General features: G+C 44.2%; 1 protein-coding gene across 1 annotated transcript in view; it reads right to left on the bottom strand.

The window, feature by feature from the left end:
• zcchc14 (zinc finger, CCHC domain containing 14) overlaps nucleotides 1–5,825 on the bottom strand; it is a 30,779-nt gene extending 24,954 nt beyond the window's left edge. Inside the window, 1 exon segment of the mRNA XM_048256891.1 lies at nucleotides 4,395–5,825. Coding sequence (XP_048112848.1) covers nucleotides 4,395–5,021 — 627 coding nt within the window. The 5' untranslated portion in view covers nucleotides 5,022–5,825.
• Nucleotides 5,826–10,256: the final 4,431 nt, after the last annotated feature.

The following is a 10,256-nucleotide window of genomic DNA, read 5'->3' as shown; positions in this document are numbered from 1 at the left end:
GGTCCGAAGTGCTAACCAGTAGGCCACGGCTGCCCACAAATATTCCAGTAGCAGTCTAAGCATCGGCCTATGTCTGGTCTTCTACGCTGCGGTATAGCCCAGTATGACCAGACCCAAATTAGGCGGCTAGAGTCAGGCTTCAGCTCTGAGAGCAGTTCAGTTCCAGAATGAATCACGGGAATGAATCACAATTCATAAACCAGCTTTGGGGCACCTAGACAGAGTTCAGAAGAGTTTGGTTCCAGAATGAATCACGGGAATGAATCACAATTCATGAGCAAGATTTGGGGCATCTACCCAGAGTTCAAAGCAGTTTGGTAATGAACACGGTAATGAATTTTGATTCATAAACCAGCTTTCCAATGTTCAGCCTTTCCACGTCTCCATACCACATTTCTAAACGTTCCTATTTTCGTTCAGTCTGATTTTCCATCCCTCCTGGGGCTTTTCTTTTCCTCTGTCCAGTGTTGCACCTTTTTTTCAGTGTTTCTGTTTCTTTCCAAGGACGAGCACATGCTCCATTCATGCTGACTGCACTCTGTCCAATCACACAGGCTTTCAGTTCAAACCTCTGTTAACAATTACTGCAGATTCACCAGCAAGGCCACTATGTTATCTTCACATCTGCCTCTTCTGCTGCAGTATGCCGACAGACTATTTTTGTCATTGCTGTTTATTCTATTTTCATGTTTTGTGAGTTGCTCTGGACAAATCATCTACTTCATACCTAAACCATAAACTAGGAAAACATGGAATAAACGCCTCTTGTGCTGAGTGATTTTGCTTTGGAAGATATTTTGGAGACAAATGCAGTCCTTGTTGATCCAGCGATTGTTGTGCAGGGAAGGGTAACACACTGAAAGCTTACTGTACATTACAGTAGGGTTATGGGTCAAAGAGACTGCTATCCCAAGAGTGGTCATAACAGGGACTACAGCCCAGGTTGTAAGGCTGGCACAGATTGCATTATTTTACATGTCATTTCCATTACAGTATTGCACACCAAAAATGCCCAAATGGTAGTAGATAAAAGCATCAGCAAATTGAATATGTTATAGGATAAGAATATCAAAGAGACACATTTTGCTTGCAGTACTGATGGAGGACACCAGCACCAACATGTCCAAAGAATCCAGAGCTTAAGTCTTAACATTATGTGCGTTAAAGTTCATTTAAAATTTCATACTGTTCAAATATTTTTACCTCTAAAATAATCTCCCTCACTTCAAACTCTTGTGGGTGGTCCCACAAAATGTGACCATCTGAAAGCTACAGGTATTCCACTTCCTGACATTTAAGTGTAATACGTGTAATAGATTTATACGTATGCACAAGTCACCGATCCTGGGTACAACATGCGGCGCGTTTGAACACAGCTCTGATTTGGATTCCCACAGGACACACAGGAGTAGCACTATAAACAGGCACAAGCACACAAACACAAATTCACAGGGGAATAACAAGATTCACCACACGAACAACTGCAGCATTGTGGCTTCTCACAGGACACTTGAGATGTGTGAGTTCTCTCAGGGTGTGTGTGTGTGTGTGTGTGTGTGTGTGTAGTGTGTGTGTGTGTGTGTGTGTGTGGGAGAGGTAGAGGTGGGAGAGAGAGAGATATTAATGAAATACAATATACAATATATCTGTATACAATATGTGTGTGGATAACAACAGAAGGGAAGAAGTTTGAACTGAGGGCGAAAAGTATGTGTGTAGGATGTTTGTGTGTGTGTGTGTGTGTGTGTGTGTGTGTGTGCGTACTACTCATGTTTGGGTTAGCTCAGCTTTTGAATCACCGAGCTGTGTGCACTTCCTGATGATTCACCGGAGAGTTTCAAAAACACACACACACATGCCTGAGTTCAGCCCGAAGAAATGTGCTGAGCTGCGCTCAACTCCAGCCAACACCAACAAAATACTCAATCCCAGTGTGTGTGAGCAGCACACACACACACACACACACACGATGCTGCTGAGGCGGGACTTTCCCGCAGACACATGTTTAAAAGCCTACATCCCACCAGGACCACTGCCAACCTGGCTATCCAATAAAAAAGCTCCACCAGGACAGCCAATCACAGGCAAGAAGCCAAATGCTACTCTGAGCAATCACAAACCAGGAGAGCCCACCAGACTCACCGGCTGGCCAATGGCACTCTAGCCGAGCCCATTAGATATGCACACAGCCAACTGTGCACCGAGGGGCACATTTTTCACTGGCTGATCTGAGAGTAACTCCCCCTACCTAGGAACCAATGTTCTCTATCATTAACATTTAAACAGCAGGGGGCCAAAACCAACCCTGGGAGCAGGAAGACATGACAGGAAGTGATGTCACTTCCTGTGGGAATAAAAGGCACAGGTAAACATGAGAGAACCCCTTCTCTGCATCTGAGTCTGTGTGCATGTGTGCTTATGCGTGCATGCATGTGTGTGTGTGTGTGTGTGTGTGTGTGTGCTCTGCTCTTCTCTCACTGTAGAAGCAACAAAAAACAAACAACATCATACATACTAACACTATCTCTCCACCTTCAAAACAGAAGCAGACTTCTCTCTCACACACACACACACACACAGCAGTAAACAAGCCCCAAACACGGGCCTGTTTGAGGCAACCATGTCTGGTACTCTATCATCTCCAGGCTAAAAGGGTGTACTGTGCTGTCACAGCTGGACACTGCTGGAAGGTTTGGACTTCATCCGTACCCACAGGGCGCTGGAGGAGAGGAGGAGCTGCGTTCGCATATTTTAAGCACGTTCATGAAAACTCTGAAGAGGAAACGTGAGCCCCCGCCTGTTTCCATTCACTATGTTATGCGGATTTAAAAATGGACCCTTTCCCTGATAAAGGGAGGAGTTGTGAACAGCTGTTGGTTCAAAACTTTAGGTTGTCACGGAAACTTAAAAAAAAAAAAAACATAATTCGCCACAAAATAAATGTCTACTTCCATCTGCCATAGTTGCATTATACCCTATGCGAATCATTACTCAACCCCTTCCAGCTTTTTTTTCTTAGACTTTTAAACAACTTCCAATCATTTCCACCCTGGACTTCCTATTTAAAATGGTGAAATGTTGCATTATGAAGCTGAATTGAAACCCAGTAATTGAGACTAGTCTGAGCCACCAGCTAGGCCTGGCTAGACAGCCCAGAGACCCAGACGCACTGAGTTTTCAGAGTGGGGCGTACATACCCGTGTTCCATCACTTACACTTCTCACTGACATTCACTCCCTCTCTCACTCAAATTAAACAATTTACTGTATAAAGGATTCATATCCTTGGCTTGGTTTCTATCCAACAGCCAGTTAATGCCTCAACGGCCAGAGATGATGGCCACCCAGGCCACTGGTCTTGTGCTGCCAGGCCAAAACAGCAGAATACCCTGGTGTGGATCTGGATCCACATCAGTTCAAAATCACCTGTGTTTCAGTGACAGCCATTACATGGTGACAGCCACTGGTGAGTCAATATCAGGGTCCAGCATTGAGAATAACTTGCTTCTGAAATCACAACAATGCAAGCAACAAGTGAGCAGTTGTACCTGTTTTGCTACAGAAGGGGGATTGCTTTTAAGAGAGGGGCCAAACCCTGCAACAAAAGTGGGCAGGTACGGACACATCACGAGGATGCTTGGATGAGGTAACCCAAGATATAGCAGAGCTATTGTGTTATTACACGTTTATAAGTAGGGGAGGGGTGTTTATAAACCTACTACTACTTAACACTGTTTATGTGTGTTATATTAAGAAGCAACATAATTGTATACTATATGTAGGCAACTAGGAGGTGCCTCCGTCATGTCTTCAGTCCTAAGCCTGAAAAACATATTAACCAATACCCTCCCTCTGCTTTTCTTCACTACTACAAATAAAAGTGAAAACATGCTTTGTGAATGATGGAAAACAAAATGAAGCTGCCATAGTCACACTAGCATTGACAGGCATGCAAATCTCCCCCAACTGACACAAACATTCCCTATAGGAGATCTTCCTCCAGTGACCAGTGATATCCCAGCCATTAGTGGGACCCCTTGCTACTTGTGGTGCTGTGTGTGTTTGGACATGGGGCTGATAAAACTGATGTAGGAAACCAGGTACACAGCACACAAGTAATTTCCCATACATTAACATGTAATATTAACCTTAACAAGTGCAGGCCAACAAACAGCACCCGCCTTCCACCCACGGTGTTTTTCCTCGAGGAAGATACTTGTGTATTAGGATTATAACGTTAAACTGCTTTAGAATACTGTATAGTAACGCGCATAGAGACGTTCCCTGATGAGTTAAGTTGAGAGGTTTTTGGGGACCACATGAGTTAGTGGTGAGGGAACGGATGTACTCTGGCCGACACCCGATACGTAAATACGCATACTGTAAAGCACCTACCGTGCTGGCGCATGCACAGCCAGAGTGACAGGAGTTGATGGAAGGCGCGGTTATACACGTGGGCACGGTGCAGCCCTGGGTGAGTGGAGTCGCGTGCTGTTGCTCGCCACCGGTCAGCTGCAGGATCTCCTGGATCTGTGTGAGCTCGTGGCGCAGCACCTGTTTCTGATGAAAGCTGAAAGCAGGATGGTTGGAAGCCATGGTGAAGAGCAAGAGGAACTGTTCGCCTGTCTGGCCGTCGTTAAGCTGTAGTCCATAGTTGTTGATGATGGTGTCGATGTGTGTCAGAGTACGAAAAAGTACCCCAGCCGCCTCCCGGTTATCCGAGCTGAGCAACGCGAGGGAAATAAGTAATTTGCTCCTCACCACCTCGTCCGTGATGTTGGTCAGGTTCGCGAGGTCCGCCGGGTTGTTGGCTTTGATCTCGGCGTCCCGGAGGGAGTGGTAGTCCTTACGGGCCAAGTCCTCAAGACAGGAACCGAGGAACCGCAGCTCAATAGGGACACAAAGATCCAAGAGCCCGCACAGGAACTCGGCCCTTTGTGCCGAGCTCAGGACGGAGAACCAGCGGTAGACCCCTTCCCTCTGAAGGGAGCTCCGCGTCTCAACCATCTTTAAGGCCGTCATTGAACTACGAACGCTCAGTAAAATTCCAATACTTCCATTCCAGTGAAAACTATGTCGTATAACGGAACACGTCTGAGTTGTCACAGTTGCTCTGCTGGGCTACTTTTTAACAACAATCGGACACTGTGGATGGAGTGCACCTTAATTTGTAAATATGTAAGCCTGCATAACAACCTATTGTGTCACTTAGGTCTAGCACCCGTTGTACCATAGCTTAGTAGCGTGTGGTTTGTTTAATATTCAAAAGATATTCTAGTCAAATGAAGCGTGGGTGTTTGACAGCGTTTGTGTGTGTGTGTGTGTGTGTAGCCTGTGTGCGCGTAGCCCCCTCAGCCAGATCTCCTTTCTCGGCCAGCCCCCCGAGAGCCCCACGTCAGTTGGTTATGGAACACAACATGTAGCCTACCGTCCTGCGACAAAAATGTTAAATGTTGAAAAGCATTTCTGTCCAAGAGTAATTACGTTGCTGTCCAGTCTTCCCCTTGCCGTCCAAAATGTTTTCACTCTTTGTTGCTCGCCATTAAAGATTTTCCCAGATGAAATCCGTGGCATGGCATTAGTAAGATGAGGGAGCGTCGGCCAATAAACAACCTCATATGTAAACTCCACTGAAGGCTTATAGTTTTGCTGCCTAATAGAAGTTTGTTCCCATTGCCTACTCTGAAAAACCTGGTGACGATCAACTTTTTTCTTGAGCAAATGGAGTCAGTCTTCTCCCTCTTCTCCGAGAAATCTGCGAGGTCCAGGACAATGAAAAACACACGTTTCCTGTCATCTCCTGGTGCTCGTGCCTTGAAACCGAGCGAAACAGCTGTGTACTTCTATCCCAAACTCCACAGTCATCCAGCCCACTTTCTCGTTTTCCATTAGGTGCGCTACATGTCCGTCACATCATGAGCGTCACGGATTGGCCCGTAGAGTATCCACAGAGCACAACTTTCTTCCATGCGCTTACAGTTCGTTCTGATTTATACAGTTAAGTAAGTCTGCGTTTTATTTTAAAGAACCCAGCACACATAATTTTAGTCTATTGTAAGGTATTGGCTTATAGTCACCTTGTTTTGGTTGCATTTACAGTAACGTGTTTTTAATGATTCTGGAAAGACGTTTTGAATGGACTGTCTAACTTCGTTGGCCTGCAGAGAATGCTGAACTCTGGAATTGTAATAATGACGTCAACCCTGCCATCGGTGGCGCCAGCGCGCAGTGAATGTGCTGTTTGGACCTTTTACTGTACTATGCACCAAGCTAAGGTGTGATCTCAGACACATCCAATGTCCACATCAGCCATTCCAATCTAGCTTGCACGCACACCACGTGTAAACTGACAGCACGGCAACCTTTTGTTACTCAATTTCCACAACACAACATATTTACTGTTGTTAACTTTTGAGAAAATCTCATAGACTTTCTGCTGCAGGGATTTGTCAGAAATTCCCTCAAACACAGTGCACACAACACTGGTGTTACTTCAGGGTTCTCACAGATTTATAAGATAAGATCTTGAGTTACTTTGGCTCATCAAGATTTTGCTTTTGAACTGTACCAAATGCAATTGCATACAAGGTTGTTTTCCTATTTAAAGCTCATTATCTCAGTCTATGAGATGTTTATCAGCCTGGCTAAGCTTATCAATTTTGACCTAACATAAACTTGAAGTCTGAGTGCTTGAGTGAAGTCACTCTTCCATGGGAAATCCTCTGTTTCCCCCTGAGAACATCTAAAAAAATAGAAAAGCCAAGCGGGAGAAGTAACATGGCTGGATATTGGCTGGTTTGAATTAAATACATTTGCCATCAACTCTGACCACAGCCTCAGGACATTTCACACACAATACCAACAACCCTCAACAGAAAGTCAATCATAGTGGCAAAACAAATGCAGTAGGCCTATACAACTGACTGTGAGTAGCCTACATTCCTGTGCAGTACCACTTAAAGCTGCAGTTGGCAAGTCTGACAGATTGAGGGGACTTAACCAAAATTTTAAATGTTTACAACTCTCATGCCCCTCCCCCACTACCACCGAGCACCCTCTCATCGAGTTTGTGCTCGTCAGTGCGCACCACACTGCACCTGGTCTAGAGGAATACGCCTGGATTCAGGGGAAAATAGGGCGGGGGAATGTCTCTGATTACAAGCAAAGCTTTTTTCAATAGCCAATCGCAGAGAGGTAGCAGACATGTGAGTATGCACATGTACTGGGTGTTTTATGAAAATAAAAAACAGCGAACTAATAACCAAAACGATGGCGTTTAGTTTGCCTTTGTAGCCATCTCTGGTTAGCCTTTGCTTAGGCAAATGAGACATAACTTCTGCAGAGGTTTAAAGCAACTGTTGTTTCGAACTTCAATTTCGACTCTAAACATGCTTCAATTACGTTTGTATTGGCAGCTATTTCGCACTGGTTTCAGTATGGACTTTTGCCCATGAACAAAACGGAAGTGAGATCAGTGGGCGTCTCTGAAAGTAGCTGTTTTCCAGTTGTGAAGGTTTTGTCCCAGAAATTCGTTCAGCATGATGCGAACTTCTGGGTACTCAGATTAGACTGCACCAGACTGTGATTGACAGTCAGATTTCACACAGCCCTGCTCTGATTGGACCAGAAGAACCGGGAGCTGTGGATTTTTGCATAACAATTAACAGGCTCTAAGTGGAGATAGCAGTGCGTTTTTTTTTTCTAAAACTGGCTGATTTATGTTGTTCTGTCGGAGCATAGTGTTGGTTTCAGTCAATATGATCAAAAAAATCTTGCCTACTGCAGCTTTACAGGAGAATTCTGGCGATATTTCACATAAATCTCTGTTTCTCGAGGTCATTGAGTAGACTACTGTTGGTACAGAAAGAAAATGAAAACAATCGGTTCTACCTAGCTCGAGTTGCTGTAGCCAACAGATAGAGCGATCAGTGGCATGAACATGGGGGCCTTTAAAAAGAAAAAACTAAATTTAGATGTAGGCTACTGTGTTAAAAATGTAGGCTCCGCAGAATAAACACATACTGTAATGCATCAGAAGTTAGTAAACATTTTATTACTGAGATTCAAATTTTCTAATTTTTCAATTCTTCAATTCTCCACAAATACTTTTGGAGAGATGTTCAGCATTTCTTCCTCCGTCCTTTGTGTTGTAGATTCAAGGCAGCAACATGCTTGGTTGTAGTTATATTACATTACTGTTGCATTATTTTGGCAGTGTGCTTTGGATCATTAGCATGCTGGAATATTTCTCTTCATCTAGAGATTGTGAGTAATTTTGTCAGTCTGCATCTTTGGTTTATCCACCTGGAACAGATAACCAGGCATCATGCTCTGTAGGGAAAATAATTACACCTTTGTGCCACTAGAGGGTGCACCCCACCAAGAACTGCTTTTAAGCAACAATGTATAGTATCATTTGAGGTTACTATTTTTCTATTCTTTTTCTGAAGTATATTTTTGGGCTTGTTTGTCTTCAGTGAGACAGGACAGTGAAGAGAATGACAGGAGGCGAGTGGGAGAGAGATATTGGGTGGAATCGAGAAATGGCCGAGGTGATACTCGAACCCAGGTGACCGTAAGTACTTGGATCTGAATGTGATATGCAGGGGTGATGCTAGGGGGGTGGGGGGGGGTATGACGATTCTAAGGGCCCAACACTGATGCACGAGAAGCTGTCTGGTACTCACCAGAAACTTACAGAGTTTTTGAGTTTACGGTGCACACATTAAAGTATCTGGTATAACTTTCACATGAAAGTACATTCATGAGGCCGAGGAGAACATCTTTCAGCTTCACCTGTTTGGACTCGCCACTAGAGGGAGCTCTGGGGAACTATCAGGCTGCAGTTCAGGACAGTGGCCACAGGAGGCAGCACACCTCACACTATGTAAAGCCAAGCTACTGAGCAGCAGAGATAATAAATGCAAATCAGGGACCGCTATCCATCAGAGGTAAATGAGCCATGCAGTGATCCTGATCCTTAAGCACCCTTCTGTAGAATAGTGTATATGTCCTGAGATGCACCATTTATAAGACATCACTCACTACATCACACGCCACACACACACACACACACACACACACACACACACACACACACACACACACACATTCCATTTTCATACTTTTACCAACACATAATCACCCATTTTAACACCTCACCTGAATTTAAAGATATCTGTAGTTTGCCTGTAACTGCGTGTACCTACATATCATAACTTACACAGGTGGTTGGGGTGTGCATGTGTGTGTGTGTGTGTGTGTGTGTGTGTGTGTGTGTGTGTGTGTGTGTGTGTGTGCTTTTGAATTTGGAGTGCATGCTTATGACACACATACACACACACACACACAAACACACACACATGCATACAGCTGTCATACAGTTTGACACGCACATACATACACAAAAACACAAACAAGTCACACACATAATACCTCTTTTAACCCCTCAACCTTCGTGCTGCTCTAGATTAGCAGCATAGATGGGATCAGCCTGAGCTGATTATGGCTGTGTGTTTTAGGCAGGCGTGTAGCTTTGATAGGCTCTCCTCATCAGCACAATTTCTCTGCTAGCGTTTATGCCACGGTGGTATGCCTAAACACAGAAAAGACAACCCTCTACACTCTTACCACAGCTACACACATACACCACACACACACAAAATGACAGATAATTCAGTGGACTGCACAGAGTATTAATCAAGTACACTTGATTTTTTGTTGTACAAGTGTATTGCGGCAGGTATGATGAAAAACAACACTGTACCTTTCTGGCAATCATACTCTTCTTAAAATACCTCTGCAGATGTGTGTGAAGACTGAGTGCATTGCTTATGTGAGAAAGCAATTAATGGTGTGTGTGTGTGTGTGTGTGTGTGTGTGTGTGTGTGGGTATGTGTGGGTATGTGTGTGTGTGTGTGTGTGGTACTTTGAAATGGTATGCCTGAAACACGGAGAAGACAACCCTCTCCACTCTAATTACATTACTCTTACAATAGCTATAGTCACACACACACACGCCACATGCGAACAGGGTTGGGAGGGTTACTTTTGGAATGTAATAAGTTACCGATCGCTAGTTATGCTGTTAAAATGTACAGTAATAAGCAATTTAATTACTTTGATTATTACTGAATTGAATATTACTTACGCACAATATCAACAAATGTAAGTATGTACACAATCACCCATGCATATTCACAACACACCTGTACATACCTGGCACAGGCTTTGATTGGTCACCTGGTTGTTCTGTTT

This window comes from Alosa alosa, chromosome 11 (assembly GCF_017589495.1).
Source record: "Alosa alosa isolate M-15738 ecotype Scorff River chromosome 11, AALO_Geno_1.1, whole genome shotgun sequence".
NCBI classification, from domain to species: domain Eukaryota; kingdom Metazoa; phylum Chordata; class Actinopteri; order Clupeiformes; family Clupeidae; genus Alosa; species Alosa alosa.
This window is presented reverse-complemented; position numbering and strand designations above follow the sequence as displayed.